Here is a 15,926-nt window from a genome sequence, read left to right on the forward strand (position 1 = left end):
GCTGTGGTGGTCGTTGAACGGGAATCGCAGATTCGCAGCTTTTCGATATGCTAGAGACTTGGCTGGTTATGTACTTTGGCAGGGGCTTGCAAGTCCCGACCCCTACTACTACCTACCTACCGCCCACACGCCTACCTTAGGTATGCATGAGACGGGTCAGGGAACAGATGCGGCCTCTCTGCCCTGGAAAAGCAACATCAACAATCAAGATCCTCGATTCTCCCTCTCCTCTCTCCACACCGTTGCCCCGAGCCCACATCATGCATCGGAAACCCAATAGATTTGCACTTGTGTCTCTGCCGAAGCCCGTCGGAACCTCCATCATACGACACGGTTGATGGGGAATTATTTCCAATCCATTGGCATCTAGTCGGTTACCAACGTATCGACAAATGTCGGTATAACGTATCCATATGTCCGTATGGGCAGACGGTATCCGTGCTGATGAACCTGAATGTGGTTCTCAAGAGCATCAGCAGTCCCGAGTCTTGAGAAGAATAGCAAAATTACCAAATCACGCACCCTGCAGGGCTTAAAATGGAAGGTCACTATCCAGATCGGACGAGGCAGAGAAGAAATCGCAAGCCATGGAGAAGCCAAGCATGTTACCGGTACTGCAGTGTCTCGCAAGTATCATCGAGAACGGACGGCGCATTGTTGCTTTGCAATCTCATCGCGCTCGCACTGTAGCGTGGTAGTGTTCGGTCAGCCAATGCTGGCTCCATAACGCCCTCAGCATGGGAGGCAGGCCGAGTGCTAGACGACCCGGACCCAGCTTTCGCCCATTGAAACAGCCCAATGGTGAGGAAAGGGCCTGGACTAGCTGGGATGCGCAGTGTACCTACATACAAATAATGTAATCAAATTGCTACCAAGTAACAAGCGACATCAACAACAACAACAATAATAATAACACCCGCACTACTGCCCGGATTCGTTGTTTTCGGCTACCTTAGGTCAACGCTCCGGCTTGTCGACGCTGGAACTGGGCACCGCTAAGTAGCATCGAGAAGCTGAAAGCCAGGTACATGGACGCTACTGTACCCTGCCTACTGTCATCCTGTCCTGTCTCCCTGGATTAAGCAATTCTGCTGACCTGGGTTGCTACTTTCTGCCCCCGTCGTCCCTGTCCCGGCCGTCCTGTTGTTAGATGCTGTGCTAGGATCCGGTCCTTCATTCGCTGCAGTGGGTTTTGTTGTCGCATAGTACAGTGCCTGACTTTAATCTCCTCAACTGCGATTCGCAGCATACCATCTTCCGCATTTTGTTTCTCTCTACCCGAGCCCGGCACTGGTCCTTCTGGTTCTTCCTGTCGCCTCTTCTTCCATTCTATTGCATTGTAGACAATACCCTTTTGGAGCTATCACTCGTGCCCTTCTCCCTCCCGACCGCTTGCTTTACTTACACGTTGGCACCGAAGCCGAACTCGTTCTTGCAGTGTCCGGCGCGTCTAGAAGCGGGCTGGTGGTTGCAGAGTTCAGTGCCTGCATATTTACAAATACAAACCCGACCTACTCAAGCGGCCGACCCCGTCCAACGACCACAACAACAACACCAGGAACGCTCCGAGGGGGGAAAGAAACGGTCGATTTCGCGTCGGGAGCCCTATGGTCCGGGATTGAGCGACTGCGAGACTATTCGGCGTCCGTCTTACATCTTCGAAGCCGTATTCGCGTTTACGATTCATCTGCCAGAACGACGTCGATTTGCATCCCTACATTCGAACAATTACTTGGGTGGTGTATCATGTCTTGACGAACAATGGTTACGAGAGCGTCGAAAAGCCTCAGCCACTTCTCCTTTTTACCTTTCTGCTGGCGGCTACTATTCCTCGCTTTAGAAGAACCCGGCTTGCAATATGCAGACTGTCCCTAGTGTAAGTCCCAGCCTGACCCCCCGTTCTATAGCGCAGCGCATTGGAAGTCAAAACTGCGCCGACAAGCATTCCCCGCGCAGCAACCAACCTCGTATACCCTGTCCCAGCGCCAGCACTGAACTGGGCTCCTTGGGGTGTATATTGCGCCCTCTAGCAATGTCCTTTCCCCAACCTTGCGTCGTCTTCCACCGTTCTAGTTGGGCGCTCTTGCTGACCTGGGAATCTGACCCTGTAGCTCATCGCGTCCGGCACGGCCATCGCCGGAGCAGCATCGGGCCTCGTCTTCGGCCAGCCTGCCGAGAACCAAATTAACCCGCCGCCCTCGAGACAGACCTCGGGGAAGCGGAAAATACCCCATCGAGATTCAATATCGCCCACATTTCCTTCGCGTCCGGGAACGACTGGTTCCGCCTTGTGCGAATCAACAGCTGACCGGCAGCGACCTTCCTCCCAATTTGTCCCTAGTGCAACCTTACGCCCACGGAGTTCGCAGCGGCGGTCAACCCAAACGCAAACCACGCCCCCTAGGCTGTCGACGTGGCGCCGCTCCTCTCCAAAGCAGAGTGATACGGGATCTGGGACAGCAGCTACCGAAGACTCACGAGACTCGTTCTCGTCGTCCAATGGCTCTTGGATGCGGAGGTTGTCAATACGACCCATGTCGCAGCACGAAAGTGTGAAATCCAGCATTGGGCAAGACTCTCCTTCGGTTTTTTCCTATGGATCGGGCCAGCCCATTTTTGGACCAGCAAGCACAGGCGCCCGCCCGCCAAACAAACTTGTCAAGAGATCTTCGGCAAATCATGGCCAGGGCTCGCCATTGGTATCACGAGGATCAAAATCGCAAATGCCGACACTACGAAGGCCAGCAACGAGCCACCAAAGATCTGCCACACTCCACCAGCTGACAGCTGAACCTATCACTCCCACAGTTCCTGAATTCCCCCAGGAATCCCGTTCGAGACCCAGGGCGCAAACAATGGGTCTGCCAGCACATGAGCCCGCCCTCGATATTTCAGCGAATGATAATTCGACTTGGAGATCTTTTTTCCATGCTCGGATAGCTAGGATCGCCGCCAAAGCATCAATCAGTCGGGACTCACAATCAGGACCTAAACGAATCTGCTTGGAGCGCGCATCCAAAGCCCGTGGCGCCTATCTTGTCTCGCCTAGATCGGTGCAACAGGGCCCGTCTCTTCCTCCTATGCAAGAATTATCGTGGGATGCTGACATCAGCGAAGAGGCGGAAGAGAGCCCACATAATTCTAACCATTCCGGACCCTCTCCCGGTGCTACGCCGTCCAAAACTCCTAAACGCTCCATGTCCATGCATCTAAGCTCCCCCACCAATTGGATTTCTAGATCCGGAAGTCTTCGTCGTCGCAAACGTGGCACGATTGGTACAGACGCAGCGGATGAAACGATACGCCAGGTTTCTGACCCGACACCGGTCATGGGACACTCCAGCTCTGCACAGGGCTCTCCCAATGCCGGCAGGGGTCTTGCTACCGGCGGGGCGGGCACACCCAGCAGGGCTGAAACAGAATTGGCCGCTATTTTCCAGCCACCTCATCAGAGAAGCAACTCGCCCCTTCCATCGCTGTCGAGACTGTCGAGCTTCCATATGGACTTATCCCGACTTGGCTCGCCTACAAACATGACTTCCCAGCCCAATCTGGACAGTGAGCCAGCAAGTTTAGCAAAGCCGCCAACCCTTCGTGTTAACTCGAATGTTTCACATAGTCGGACATTAGAACGTGCATCCACCGTCGCAAGCTCAGACTACCATCGTGGCTTCACGTCAGGTGACGATGACGATACAGACTTCAAGACAGACACGCCCTATGATTCCCTTCGGACTGCGGGGTCGGGCCGCAGAAGGACACTTGACTCGCCCTTGGAGTCCATGTTCGATGAGTCACCTCCGAGCACCGCTGGAAACAAGCCAAAACGGCTCTCTATCCAGGAAATCCTTGGGCCAACTTATGATGGCGGCAACAGGATAATGGAAGAAGACGAGAGCTTATCCACACCAATCGGTGCCACTTTTGACGAAGCCGAAACCCACTTTCGTCTTGCCAGCCTTCAGGATACCGAGGACTTCAGGTATCCCTCTACCACTCCCGATCTCCCACGCGCAAACACGGGTGGGCCCTATAGTCGACTCTCATTTGACGACGACGACGCTTTGGACTGGGCCAAGGAGGACGAGCATCCCATCTATAACCACTTGTCGCCTCCTAGCTCCATGAATTCTCGAGGCGGCAGCCCTAGCTTGCGCATGGCATTGGCCAGTATTACAGGTAATGCCGGTAGCAACTCAGAGCTGAGGTGCAGTAATGAGCGCCCAAGGAGCAACTTATTTGACTGGACTGAGACAGCCCAACACGAAAAGCATGAGGGAGAGGCGCATTCTGCCCGGCCCAAAACCGTTCATGGTAAACAAGAGATCGACATGAGAGGCGGGCGTATACCAAGTCGAAAAGGACCGAAAGGGCCGGTGGCGGCTCACATACGGAGTCAGAGCGTCCCTGCCGTACAGGATCCTGTGGATAGTTCGAAGCCCAAGTTCGGTACTTGGGGCCTGGGCTCGAAGAATGTGAGCGAAGATTGGGACGAAGATTTCGAGTTTGAAGAGGATGTAGAAGTTCCCTTCTCCCCAGGCGTAAAGACCAACAATCGCCAATCGATGGTAGTCCCCGCGTCTATCGCCGCGACTCAACCCACAGTCAAGGCACACTCTGGTCAAATTCGCGAACTGTCTCTCCTGGTGAACGATCTCAAACGACTTTGCCGTCTGGGGAGGGAAATGGACATGCTTGGTGGCTCATCGGCAACGCTGTGGCGAGAGGCCGAAGGTATAATAGCCTTGGCCTCCCCTGACGAAGACGAAACCAACACTCTGGCATCCCATGTGCATTTCGAGAATCCGGAGCCGGAACTCGCCGACGAGCGGTTCATCGACGAAGGATTTGACGGCAGCGCGCTTGAAGATCAAAGCCATCGAAGCAAGGTTTCCGAACAGATGAAGACGGCGGTGGTCAAAGAAAGGGCTGCGACCCGCCGGCGGTCCGTTTTCTCGCCAGACGACGATATCTTCGGGAACTTTCAGCAATCTCAAGATGGCACATGCGAAACCCCCAGGACACCGGACTCGCGGCAGGCAGATTTGCCTTTCTCGCCTTCTTCTGTGGCGAGGTCTTTGATGGAATCCATGCAACTCCGGCGGCGACAGCCTAACGAAAACTCGGATGACGATGACGACTCTCCGAATGGGCGCCTCAATTTCGACACTAACAGTCTCAAAGAATTGGTTAAGCGAGCAGGCGACCTTAGGGACTCCCTCTCGGATATTGTGCGCAAGGCTGATCATATAACTTCAAGCCCGGTCCGAACTCCCCGGCGCGACAGAAGTGAGAAAAACGAAGACGGAAGCCCTGCATTCACTCGAGTTTTCAACGATCCTACCTCAAGTCCAGCAAAACGAATCCCCCACAGTCACAGCAGCAGTTCGGTGTTGAATGGGGGTTCCATGAACGCCCCATCGCCTAATGGGCTAAGCCAACGCCTGCAAATGATGACGGTGAACTGAGGTCGTCTCTCACCCACCCTAATCTAATACATACAAGCTACCTCGTTTTATCACCGACGCCCGCCCACCTCGTTTTCAGGCCCTGCGCAAACCCTCGCTCTCCAGAGAGCATTGTATATGTATACATAACTGTTTGATTTGCATAGCGAAGGTGGTTTCCCTTTTGCGAGAAAAGATGTGCATCGAAAGACAACCCCTGGGCTGGTGCAGGGGGGCATGACGAATAGATGCAACGACACCTGGAGGCATACAAGTCCCGGCAATTGCTGATGGTGGTGGCCAGCTGGGGGAGCTTGGTCTGCCATGGCACCTTGCCTGAGCGAGCGACTCTGGATAAAAAAACGTTTTGTCGTTTTCTCTTGTTTTGAAAGACGATTTACGAGAAAGACTTAATATGAAACGAAGACCACGATGATGGCACATGTGGCCGATCTGGAGAGGGGTCCGGTCAATGTCGAACGAAGTATCCCCGTTCTTTATAGAGATTCGGAAGGCTTACGAGTACGAATAATGACAAATTCTTCCCCCTGCCAGCCATTTGCTACCCACTCGGACTTGCATGATAATATGGGGGGAGGAAGGCAATCATATGACCACCGAAGAAGTCCTGCGTCAGCCCGTGGTACTAGACGACGCAAGCCTCATGAATGATGAAGTTGCTGCTGCTTCTTGTTATTGTTCTTCCTCGCCACGGAATGTTTGTTGTTTTTTACAGCCCTGGCCTCTGCACGGATGGACCTGGACTAGCCCGTGGCGTTCTGTATATAATATACCATGGGCGGGCCGTCCAATTTTGCGTGCGACATCAGGCGAGGCGACGTTGCTATAATAATGCCGATGTGGAGAAAGGACGATGAAAATGTCAATATGTAATGGAAAGAAGAAAAGAGCGAGGGAGGGAGAGAAGAAGAGGAGAGGAAAGGAAAGGAAAGGAAAGGAAGAAGCACGACCAATGACCAGCCATGCATTGGGTCTGTCCTTTTCTTTTCTTCTCCTTTTCTTTTTCCTCCTGGGAGGGGGCAGGGGGCCCTTTTTCTTTGTCTGGCTTGTTTTGTATCGGATATCTCCTATGTGTGCTCAGGATAGGGGGGAAATGGAGTTTTGCCGGTGATTCATAGGGGAAAAGGAAAGGGGGCGTTCTTCATATTCTTTTCCCTAATTACTAGGGCAAAGATAAAATACAGAACAAAAGACTTGGGGCACACACGAGCATTACAGACAGGCAGGCACACACCACACAGGGGGGGAGGAAGAAGGATAAGATACTAAAAAGGGCCTTGCATGGCATGATATCTTTACTCGAGCATCCAACCGATTTGTTTTCGGGCAGATCCATAGAAGGCAATGAATGAGTCTTTCGATCCTCCTGCAATGACTTCAATACCAAGACCAATAACCAATAAAGTGCTACGGAGTTGAGGAGTTCAGGCAATTCTCAAGCCTGATGGATGAAGGTCGGTACTCTGGGCGACGCATACATTCATCTGTTTGCTAAAGGAGCAAGTTATGCCTGGCACTGGTACTGTTACTCTTCCAGGAATAAAGAGGATGTCTCGACAAGGGCTAAAGGCGACAGAGTTGCACTCAATAGCCTTAAGACACTGGAATAAACACTGCTAAATCCTACATAGTCTGACACAAATGATTCACCACTATAATCAACACAAATAAACTATCCCTGGGAGTCGTTTGCATGCTATCTACAGAAGCCCAGCTATGAAGTCGACAGGTGCCATATAACAACATACCCAGCCTGGGCCGCATTGGGTCGCATCATCGCTCACTGCTCAGGACAATGCAGGTTCTGCATTTGCCGAGTTACGAGGCCACCAAGCATTCATACCACAAAGGGGGAGGGAGTGTAAAGCAGTCAGATGCACAGCAGCTTGACCATATACCAAGCTTCGGCGAGGCCTGCAGTGGATGGGCCAAGCCTCGCACACTCAAACATGCATGCTCTGCTGGCTGCCTCCAGCGCCAGTCAGCTGGAATTTTTACGACGGTGCACTGCATGGTGGCATACATGTAGGTCTGCTCTTTCTTTCTTTCTTTCTTTCTTTCTTCCTTCCTTTCTTTGTTTTCGGGCTTCGGCTCAACCTTAGACAAGTCAAATAGAAACCGTGCTCGCTGTTGCCTGCTGGCCCGATTAATACAACCTTGGTTCCCAACGTCATAACCCACCCCAGCCAAGTAGCTAGCCGGCTACTTCCTCAAGACATCATTTCACCGGCTGTTCCCAGGCGGCTCAAATGGTTCCTCGCAACTGATGTATACGCGTGCATGAATGTTCAATCTTTTGGAGGGGCTGTACGCTGACTGCAGCACGGCGTGAAGAATTATGGACTAATGACATGCGCCTAACCTTAGCTGCCTGCTTCTGCCTGGCGCAGCTTACACTCTGAGCCACCCTGTGCCCACCAATCGCACCTACCAATTGCCAGTCATTCGGCAAGAGCGTCCAGCTATGCCAGAGCAGTGGTGATGGCGTCCACGGGTCCGGCTCCTAGCGGGTTCCCGTTGACAATTGAAAGCCAGTGCCTAAGAGGTAGGTACCGGTATGAGTAACACACCTAGCTAGGTGCACAGGACGTACATGTAGGACACCGGCAAGTGCATACACGACATGACGGGTCTTTGCAACTGTAGCCTATATATAAGGAACGGCCTGCCATCCCATGAACCATTCACATAACCCCCAGCATCACTAAGGTTGACTTGACTTCCTCACACATCTGCTTCTCGCCATGGCCAACCCCGCCGTCTCCTCGTACGCGAGCTGGGAGCAACCTTCGGCCACCGCTTCTTCTGCCGACGGCGCCCAGCCCTTTGTGATATTGGACTTCCTCTTCCCAGGCTTTTCCGTCCTGGCAGGCGCTGTCCAGAGATATCTTCACATCAACCTCAATCTTTACATCCCCCTCGTCATCCTCGTTGGTGCCCTGATACTGGTGTGGAACTACTCGAGCCAGCATCTCTGGGAACAGCTCGAGAACCACTTCATGTCCGTCGTAGACATCCGGACAGATGACGAGATTTACAACATCCTCATGGGCTGGGTCGCCACTCAGAGTTTCGCCCAGAAGTCACGTCGCTTCGTCGTCAATACCGACCTGACCTCACGGTCATGGCATCTGTGGCGGTGGGACGACGAAGAGGAGGAGGACGACGACATTGGTGGCGGCAGTGCCGTCGCCAAGAGCAAGAAGAACCTGAGCTACACTCCCTCCTTTGGTAGCCACTACTTCTGGTATCGCGGCCGGATGCTCATGTTCCGACGGAGCGCCAACAAGGAACAGAACTCGTACATGCTCGTGAGCGAGAAGGAGGAGATCTCCATTTCCTACTTCGGCCGCAACCCTTGGATTCTCAAGGAGTTGATCCACGAGGCTCGTCAAAAGTACCTCGAGAAGGACCAGAACAAGACGCTCATCTATCGTGGCACCACACGCTCGGGCACGGCCGAGCCTCAGTGGCAGCGATGCATGGCCAGGGTCAGCCGCCCCTTCTCGACCGTCATCCTCAACGAGAAGACCAAGCAAGATCTCATCGAAGATGTCACGGACTATCTACAGCCGACCACACAGCGCTGGTATGCGAATCGCGGCATTCCATACCGACGTGGCTATCTCCTGTACGGGCCCCCTGGAACGGGCAAGTCGTCTCTATCCCTGGCACTCGCAGGTTTTTTCAAGATGCGCATCTACATCGTCAGTCTCAGTTCAATCACCGCGACTGAGGAGAACCTGGCTACGCTCTTTGCAGAACTGCCCCGCCGTTGCGTGGTCCTTCTCGAGGATATTGATACTGCCGGCTTGACGCATACGCGTGACGGGGCCAAAGACCAAAATGCCAGCGCAGCTGCTGCTCCCGAACCCCTTGAGCCTGGCCAAACATCCGTCGGTAACGGCAGCACTACTAGTACTCCTACCGCTACCCCTGCTGCTCCTCCCGGCCGACTTTCCTTGTCCGGGCTGCTGAATATCCTGGATGGTGTCGCATCTCAAGAGGGCAGAGTTCTGATTATGACGACCAACCACCTCGAGAAGCTGGACAGAGCCTTGATTCGGCCGGGCCGTGTGGACATGATCGTCGAGTTTGGGTTGGCTGATGCGGGTATGACTGCGTCCATCTTCAGAGCCATTTTTGCACATCTGGAAGGCGACGACGGTCCACAAGTCTTGCCTACCAATATGGACCCCGAGGTCGAGAAAGCCCAATGCGAGGAGACGGCGAAGAAGCGCGCCGCCGACAAGGCCCACGTTGACGCACTTGCTCTCGAATTCGCCTCCAAAATCCCGGCTCACGAATTCAGTCCTGCTGAGCTACAGGGCCATTTGATGCGCTACAAGCGGAGCCCCCAAACCGCTATTGACAAGGCCGAGGAGTTCATAGAGCAGACCCGCAAGGACCGCAAAGAAAAGGAGATCAGGGATGCCGAGGAGAAACGCAAGGCAGAGGAGGAGAGAAAGAAGAAGGAGGCGAAGGAGGCGGAGGATAAAAAGAAGAAGCAGCAGAAGAAGAAGAAGCGGCGCGAAGCAAAGTCGTCATCTACCGCAAGCGATACTGCCTCTGGTTCCGAGTCGAGCTCCAAAGAGGACAAGTCAGGCTCAGGCTCAGACTCGGCATCCGAATCAGAATCGGGGAAGCAAAAGAAGAGCAAGCGGCGCCATGGGTCCAGCAAGAAGACGAAGAAAGACACGGACTGCAGCAGTGCAACCGTACTGGAGGACACCCCCAAAGACGCAAAGGTGGTCACCCAGGGACACGGTAAGAAGGACTCGGGATACGGCACACCGTCCAGCGTTGACACATAGAATGCGTTTCGTTCCATTAGGCAGTAGGCAGGGCACTCGCAAGCAGAACACGTGGATACATGGCTAGATCGATAGACTAATCAGTTTATTTGTTTGTTTACACGATCTTGGTCAAGTCCTGCATCTATAAGTATAACTTCGTGGAACTAGCTGGTCCCAGCCATATGAAGTTCAACCCCAAGCCGGTCGAATAATAAAACAAATGTGAAACAAAATAAAGAAAAGAATACAACGCCGTGAGTTACACAAGCCCAGAAAACTCCCTTGCGTCCTTTGAAGGCTTTTCTCCTTATTCATTTACCACCTCCACGGTAGGCTGCCGCCACCGCTGTCCCGGCGGCGGCCTCCCCCACATCGGATCAGGCGCCGTCATCCTTGGCGGCGGAACACGGGTACCAGGAAGGGGGGCCGACACAGGCACACCGTATGCTGGACGGGCACCACCATAGCCACCGCCATAACCGCCGCCGCTGTTGTTTAGCTGGACGAAGCCCGCGGGCCCAACCGGACCGCCGCCTCCGCCCATGGGCCCAGCAGGCCCGCCAGGACCGTACGGGAACCGTGTCGGCGAGGGGCCCGGACTGCCCTCGCTATCGCTCTCATCATCGTCATCATCGTCGTCGCTGCCACTGCCACTGGCACTGCTGCTGCTATCCGAGTCGTACGACCCCGGCGAGCGGCCGCGACTGCGGTGGCTCCTCCCCCCGCTGCTCGAGGACGAGGGGCGACGGTGGTGCGAGGACCGGCTGCCCCGGCCGCCGCCGGTTCCGGCAAAGGGGCCGCGCACAATGTGTGCCATGATGCGCACGGCGGGGCTGTCGAACTTGTTGCTGCGGCGGGTCACGCTGTTGTAGCCGCCCGACCCGTGAGAAGTGCTCGAGCGGCGGGACAAGGTCGATGACGCAGATGAGTGGCCGTTCGAGGACTGCCGGCTCCGGCCACCACTGCTGGCGGTGCTACTGCTGCTGCTGCCGCTGCCATAGGAGCGCAACGAGCCCGAGGTGGTGGAGTAGGCGTGCGAGGCTAGGGAGGCGGTGTCTGAGGAGCGGTGGTGGTGGCCTCCCATCTTGGTTTCTGTGTGTATGTAGGGGGTGTGTGTTCTTGTGACGGACGATATGAGGACAAAAGGGGCTGGTTGGTGAGCCCAGACAGACCGTAAGCCTCGGCGGTGGTTGGTATATGTGGCAGGTGAAGCGAACGATTGGACGTTTGGGTTAGGGATGACGATATCACGTCCAAGTCAGCCCTTTGTTGCTTTGCCCGGTGATGGTGGTGATACGATATATGACTCTCTTCCTCTCTCAGGGATCTTGCAAAGTGTGTTTCGCCCAATAGGCTTAGCTAACTGATACTAAGTGTACTATCGGTAAGGACGCGCCCACTTGATGAGCATCACAAGGTCATAAGGTGGCTAGGGGGTAGGAGGTAGGCAGATGAGGAGGTTGGGAAGGGCAAACTTGCGTTCCCCATGGGACCAGGGCGAGAGACAAGGCCATTATATAAGAAAGGTGTTTCCCTGTATTTCCATGTCCTTGTCCCTCTATTCCTCGGTCACTCCTTGTTCCCTTTGTATCTGCCGTTGTCTCTGCCGATTGTCTCAAAGAAAGAGCACGCCCGGTGAGTGTGGGCAAGCAATCAGAGGCAATCAGAGCAGAGCCTCATAGGCTTATTTGTGTGCACTCGTGTGCTCTCGAACCCTTCACCACATCACACCAACGGGGCGAAATGCCCAGTGGCAGAGCCGCTTCACCAATGAGCGTTTCCCAACATACCAGGCGTATATGAAGACCAATCCTGCAAGCGAAAGCCAGGCACTTGAGCCGCAAGGCAACCAGATTATCGCCCGGGTGGCGAGGCTGCCATCAGCCCGAGGTCAAGAGCCAATGCGTTCGTGCCCAAACGAACTGGCCGGGCGTGGGAGGCGCCGTGCAGTCAGAGGGGCTGTGTTCCGGGGTGAGGGGCTTGCAGAAGCTGGGGGCATGAGAGAGAGCCTTGCCATGTTTGCTGGGCGTTTTCCTGACCATCCCCCAACACCCAACAGCGATTCTCGGTGAGAGCCAAACGGGACAAAGACATTGGCAGGCAGCAAAGTTTCAGGTCTGGTGGTGAATGAGCCACCTCCAGAGAGAAATGTGGCGTGCCACTTCAACCCCAGTGCAACCACACTGGCCAATTGACCGGAATCTTGAGTAGCTGTGTCCGTAAGCTTTTCGCCCTGTCTGTAAGTAATCCTCAACCGCCCGAGTCTGCAGTACTTGTTGTGCAGGCAGGTCTGGCAAAACACAATTGGTTGTCTTTCAACCCGAGACTGATAGGAGAAAAGAGTAACCCAGGTTGGCGGATTAGAGGCTACATCTTGGTTAGGACAGACCCGAATCAGCTGTGAGCACATTTTCTTGGCAGGGTTCGTGCGTATCATTGATCTCATTGGCATAAATATTGTTCCATTCGTCGGTAAATACCCAACAGGCGATCGAAGCGAACGACAGTCGAGTACAGCTACCGTTCCCGATGCATTGACTTCGCCAGACTCCTCGTACCGATACGCAAGCCCAAGAGGGCCATATATCCATTCTACTTGTGCTGTAGGCTTCAACAGCGACCATACCGGTTCCGCGGCTAGTTCAACACCAGAGTCCTACCGTGACAAATCTTCCTTGCGAACGCTTCAGTATCTCGAGTGGATGCACTGTAGCTGAAAGTACCCCTAATCGAGGGAAGCCAGCCAGCTCCATTCGAAATGCTGCCGCCCTCGCGGCATGAAAGCTGTTGTTGGTGGTAGTAGTTTGATAGCGATGGCATAGTTGTGGCCAGGTGCATTATACTCTTGCCGTTGCCCCTATCCAAACAATTTGGAGGGCACCGGCAACGTTGGTTGCCGCCATTTCTTCGTTTTTGCAATGCGATACCATTGCCCCAAAGCCATCCCCAAGGACAGCTGATATCGTAGGCCAGTTATTCGTGACCAATCCCAAGATCCAGCGCTCATAATTGCTCAAAATGGGAAATATGTGTAATGAATTGCACCTGATAGGGTATAGTGGTGCAACCCACGGTGTCGTTCGTGCCCGCCCGTTCCAGATGCGCAGAAGAAAGTCGGATATGCAGAAAATCGTCAACCAATAATAACTCGTGCGCCCTCCTTGCCCAAAACGCCCCTCTCTTTCGGCTTCGGGCTGTGACCGCGGCCCTTTTTGCGCCCAAATAAACTAAATACACCGCCGCCAGAGCTGCTGGATTTGTCGTCGGGGACCGTGTTGGCATCCGCCGGCAACGTCGCGTCTTGCCTTGCCAGTTGAGACCAGCTGCCTGCAGCATCGATTGTCATCTGGATACCACCAGTGGGAGACTGAACCCGCATGCCCGAGGGTTGCGACCTGTGGTGGCCGGCCGCATACGAGTTGGGATACGGCGGCAATGGAGGAGGCCTGGCCGGTCCTCCGCGACTGCCCTGGTTCGGGTGGTGGCCTCGGTTCTGGGCGTCCGTATGTTGTTGTGGTTGGTGTCCTGTGCTTGCCTGATATTGTGAAGGGTTGCCGTTGGACGGCATGGCCGGGACGGCCGTGTTTACGCTCATCGCTTGCCCGTGCGTGTTTTCTGCGGTCGGACCGGCCCTGTCGTTCGGATCAGCCGCGTCGCCCTCACTATTTTGTATCGCAGCGAGCCTATGTCAAATTAGCACAGGGCTTCACCATGCAGATGCCAACCTTGGCATCAAAGCAACTTACTTGTTGTACGCCGCCACCGTATAATCAAAGGGCTGGAAATCGCGCTCAATCGAGCGGTACAGCTCCTCCTCGCGGATTTCCTTCTCTGTTGCGTCATCCTTGAGCTTCTCGCGTGGCTTTTGCCTACGTGCCCTTGCTTCTAAAGGGAGCCTCTTCGAGTAGCAACTCTTCGAGATCATATGTAGCATCAAAGTTCGTCTTGTCGGAAGACGGTACAAAGACGGGTTCGACCTCCTTGCGCTCCAAGGCATCGAAATCAATCATTTGGAAGAACTGGTGCCTGACGAAGCTGTCCCAGGAAGAGCCCATCCGCTTGTCCGGGTCGGCTGTCAGAGCGGCCTGGATCGCGTATAGGCAAGGGAGGGTGACGGGAGGCGACGTGATGGGCCATTTGGGGCTCGCGGCTTGGATGACGGCCGATAGACTGGACTCCGAGTTTCCTTCGAAGGGTCGCTGTTATCGTGCACCTTGTTAGCATACGGCCAGCATGGGAGACGTAGGCAGAGGCAGTGGACGACGACATACTTTGTTGTATATACACTCATAGAATAAAACGCCCAGCGACCACCAATCGGCGGTTACCGTGTAACCTTTGCCGCCATAGACCTCGGGGGCCAAGTATGCCAATGTGCCTGATTTGCTGGTCAGGACCTTGCCCGGTATAACATCTGACGCAACGTTCTGGCAGAAGCTAGTGTTAGTCCCAGTACCCCCGCATCGGTATAGAGTCATGAAGGGATGGGGCCATAACTCACAAAATCCGTCAAATGAACGTGGCCATCGGCATCGAGGAGCACGTTGTCTGGTTTGACATCTCGGTGTATGATGCCCTGTGAATGAACGTATCGGAGGGCGCAGCCGAGCTCGGCGATCCAAAACCGCACTGCGTCCTCTGTGAAGGTCTTTCTGGAAATGTGAAATCGTAGGTCGCCGCCGCTCATCAAATCAACCACCAAGTACCTGTTGTTGGGTCTGAGCAAAAGCTTTTCGTGACAAGGGGAGGCCGGGAGATATCCTACATGTACTCGATGTCCTGAAAACTGTACCGCAGATTGCAAATAAAGGGATGGTTCACATGCTCGAGCATGCGCCGCTCTCGTATTATATTTCTAACACTTTCGGATCGAACAACTGCAATCGGGTCTCAGCTTCCCGCTCTCTCTCTCTCTCTCTCTCTCTCGCTCGCTCTCTCGTTCGATCGCAGGTAGAAGGGTGATGGGTTTGTACGTACCCTCATCTTTACGGATGTATTTCAGAGCGAAGGATAGCGAGGTATCTTTCCGCTCGACGATTCGGACTTTGCCAAACGCACCACGACCGACGACTCGAAGTAGGCGGAAATGATTGAGGTTTACTGGCACGATTGAGCTCTGTCAGCGACTGCCCTGTTTGGCCGCGGAGAGAGGGGCGGGTTGAAGGGAACCGTGACGACTGCACAGCCAAGAGGGGTTCACCTCCACCATGCCCGGGACCTAGGTAGACATGGATGGAGATGCAGTATTGCGAGGCGTGCAATCGATTAATTTGGGCGAGGAAGGGAACGGGGGAAATGAAAGCGGACTCGGGAAATCAGCATACCTTCGCCGTTGAGGTCAACGGGCTTGCCTTGACTGTTGCCCATGGCTGCATTAAGGGTTGGTGTCTCCCTCGATGCTGCTTGTTGTCTGGGACGGTTGGTCGGAGGAACTCGAAGATTTGGACAAGTGAGTGAGTGACGGAGGCAGGGTGGATGGGAGAAAGCTGCCAGTTGTCGGTGACCTGGTTTGGGTTGGGTTGACCAGGAGGGGCAGGCAAGGCGGCCGTTGCTCGTTAGGTGTTCGATGAATTAAGTTTCGGATCTCGACTCGAGATGTACGGGTATACTTGGGGTATGGCAGAAAAGAGTAGTCGACCCCATCGATATGCCAGTCAACGAT

At 54.3% G+C, this 15,926-nt stretch overlaps 4 protein-coding genes across 4 annotated transcripts; 2 read left to right on the plus strand and 2 right to left on the minus strand.

The window, feature by feature from the left end:
* Window positions 1-1,858: 1,858 nt before the first annotated feature.
* On the plus strand, window positions 1,859-5,468 carry PG985_002083 (uncharacterized protein; the record flags this gene model as incomplete). Its single annotated transcript, XM_066821852.1, has 2 exons — window positions 1,859-1,876; window positions 2,112-5,468. 2 exons carry the CDS (start codon window positions 1,859-1,861, stop codon window positions 5,466-5,468), a joined length of 3,375 nt encoding a protein of 1,124 aa, XP_066689284.1.
* A 2,744-nt stretch (window positions 5,469-8,212) lies between these two features.
* PG985_002084 (BCS1 N terminal-domain-containing protein) lies at window positions 8,213-10,282 on the plus strand (the record flags this gene model as incomplete). Its single annotated transcript, XM_066821853.1, has 1 exon — window positions 8,213-10,282. One exon carries the CDS (start codon window positions 8,213-8,215, stop codon window positions 10,280-10,282), a length of 2,070 nt encoding a protein of 689 aa, XP_066689285.1.
* Window positions 10,283-10,571: 289 nt separating this feature from the next.
* PG985_002085 (uncharacterized protein) lies at window positions 10,572-11,348 on the minus strand (the record flags this gene model as incomplete). Its single annotated transcript, XM_066821854.1, has 1 exon — window positions 10,572-11,348. One exon carries the CDS (start codon window positions 11,346-11,348, stop codon window positions 10,572-10,574), a length of 777 nt encoding a protein of 258 aa, XP_066689286.1.
* Window positions 11,349-13,397: 2,049 nt separating this feature from the next.
* PG985_002086 (Camp-dependent protein kinase) lies at window positions 13,398-15,631 on the minus strand (the record flags this gene model as incomplete). The annotated part of the gene is made up of 8 exons (XM_066821855.1): window positions 13,398-13,947; window positions 14,011-14,126; window positions 14,227-14,463; window positions 14,536-14,691; window positions 14,766-14,970; window positions 15,030-15,141; window positions 15,242-15,364; window positions 15,589-15,631. 8 exons carry the CDS (start codon window positions 15,629-15,631, stop codon window positions 13,398-13,400), a joined length of 1,542 nt encoding a protein of 513 aa, XP_066689287.1.
* Between the last annotated feature and the right edge of the window lie 295 nt (window positions 15,632-15,926).

Source organism: Apiospora marii (genome assembly GCF_038362585.1).
Source record: "Apiospora marii strain CBS 49790 chromosome Unknown utg000002l_segment0_segment0, whole genome shotgun sequence".
In the NCBI taxonomy this organism is placed as follows: Eukaryota; Fungi; Ascomycota; class Sordariomycetes; order Amphisphaeriales; family Apiosporaceae; genus Apiospora; species Apiospora marii.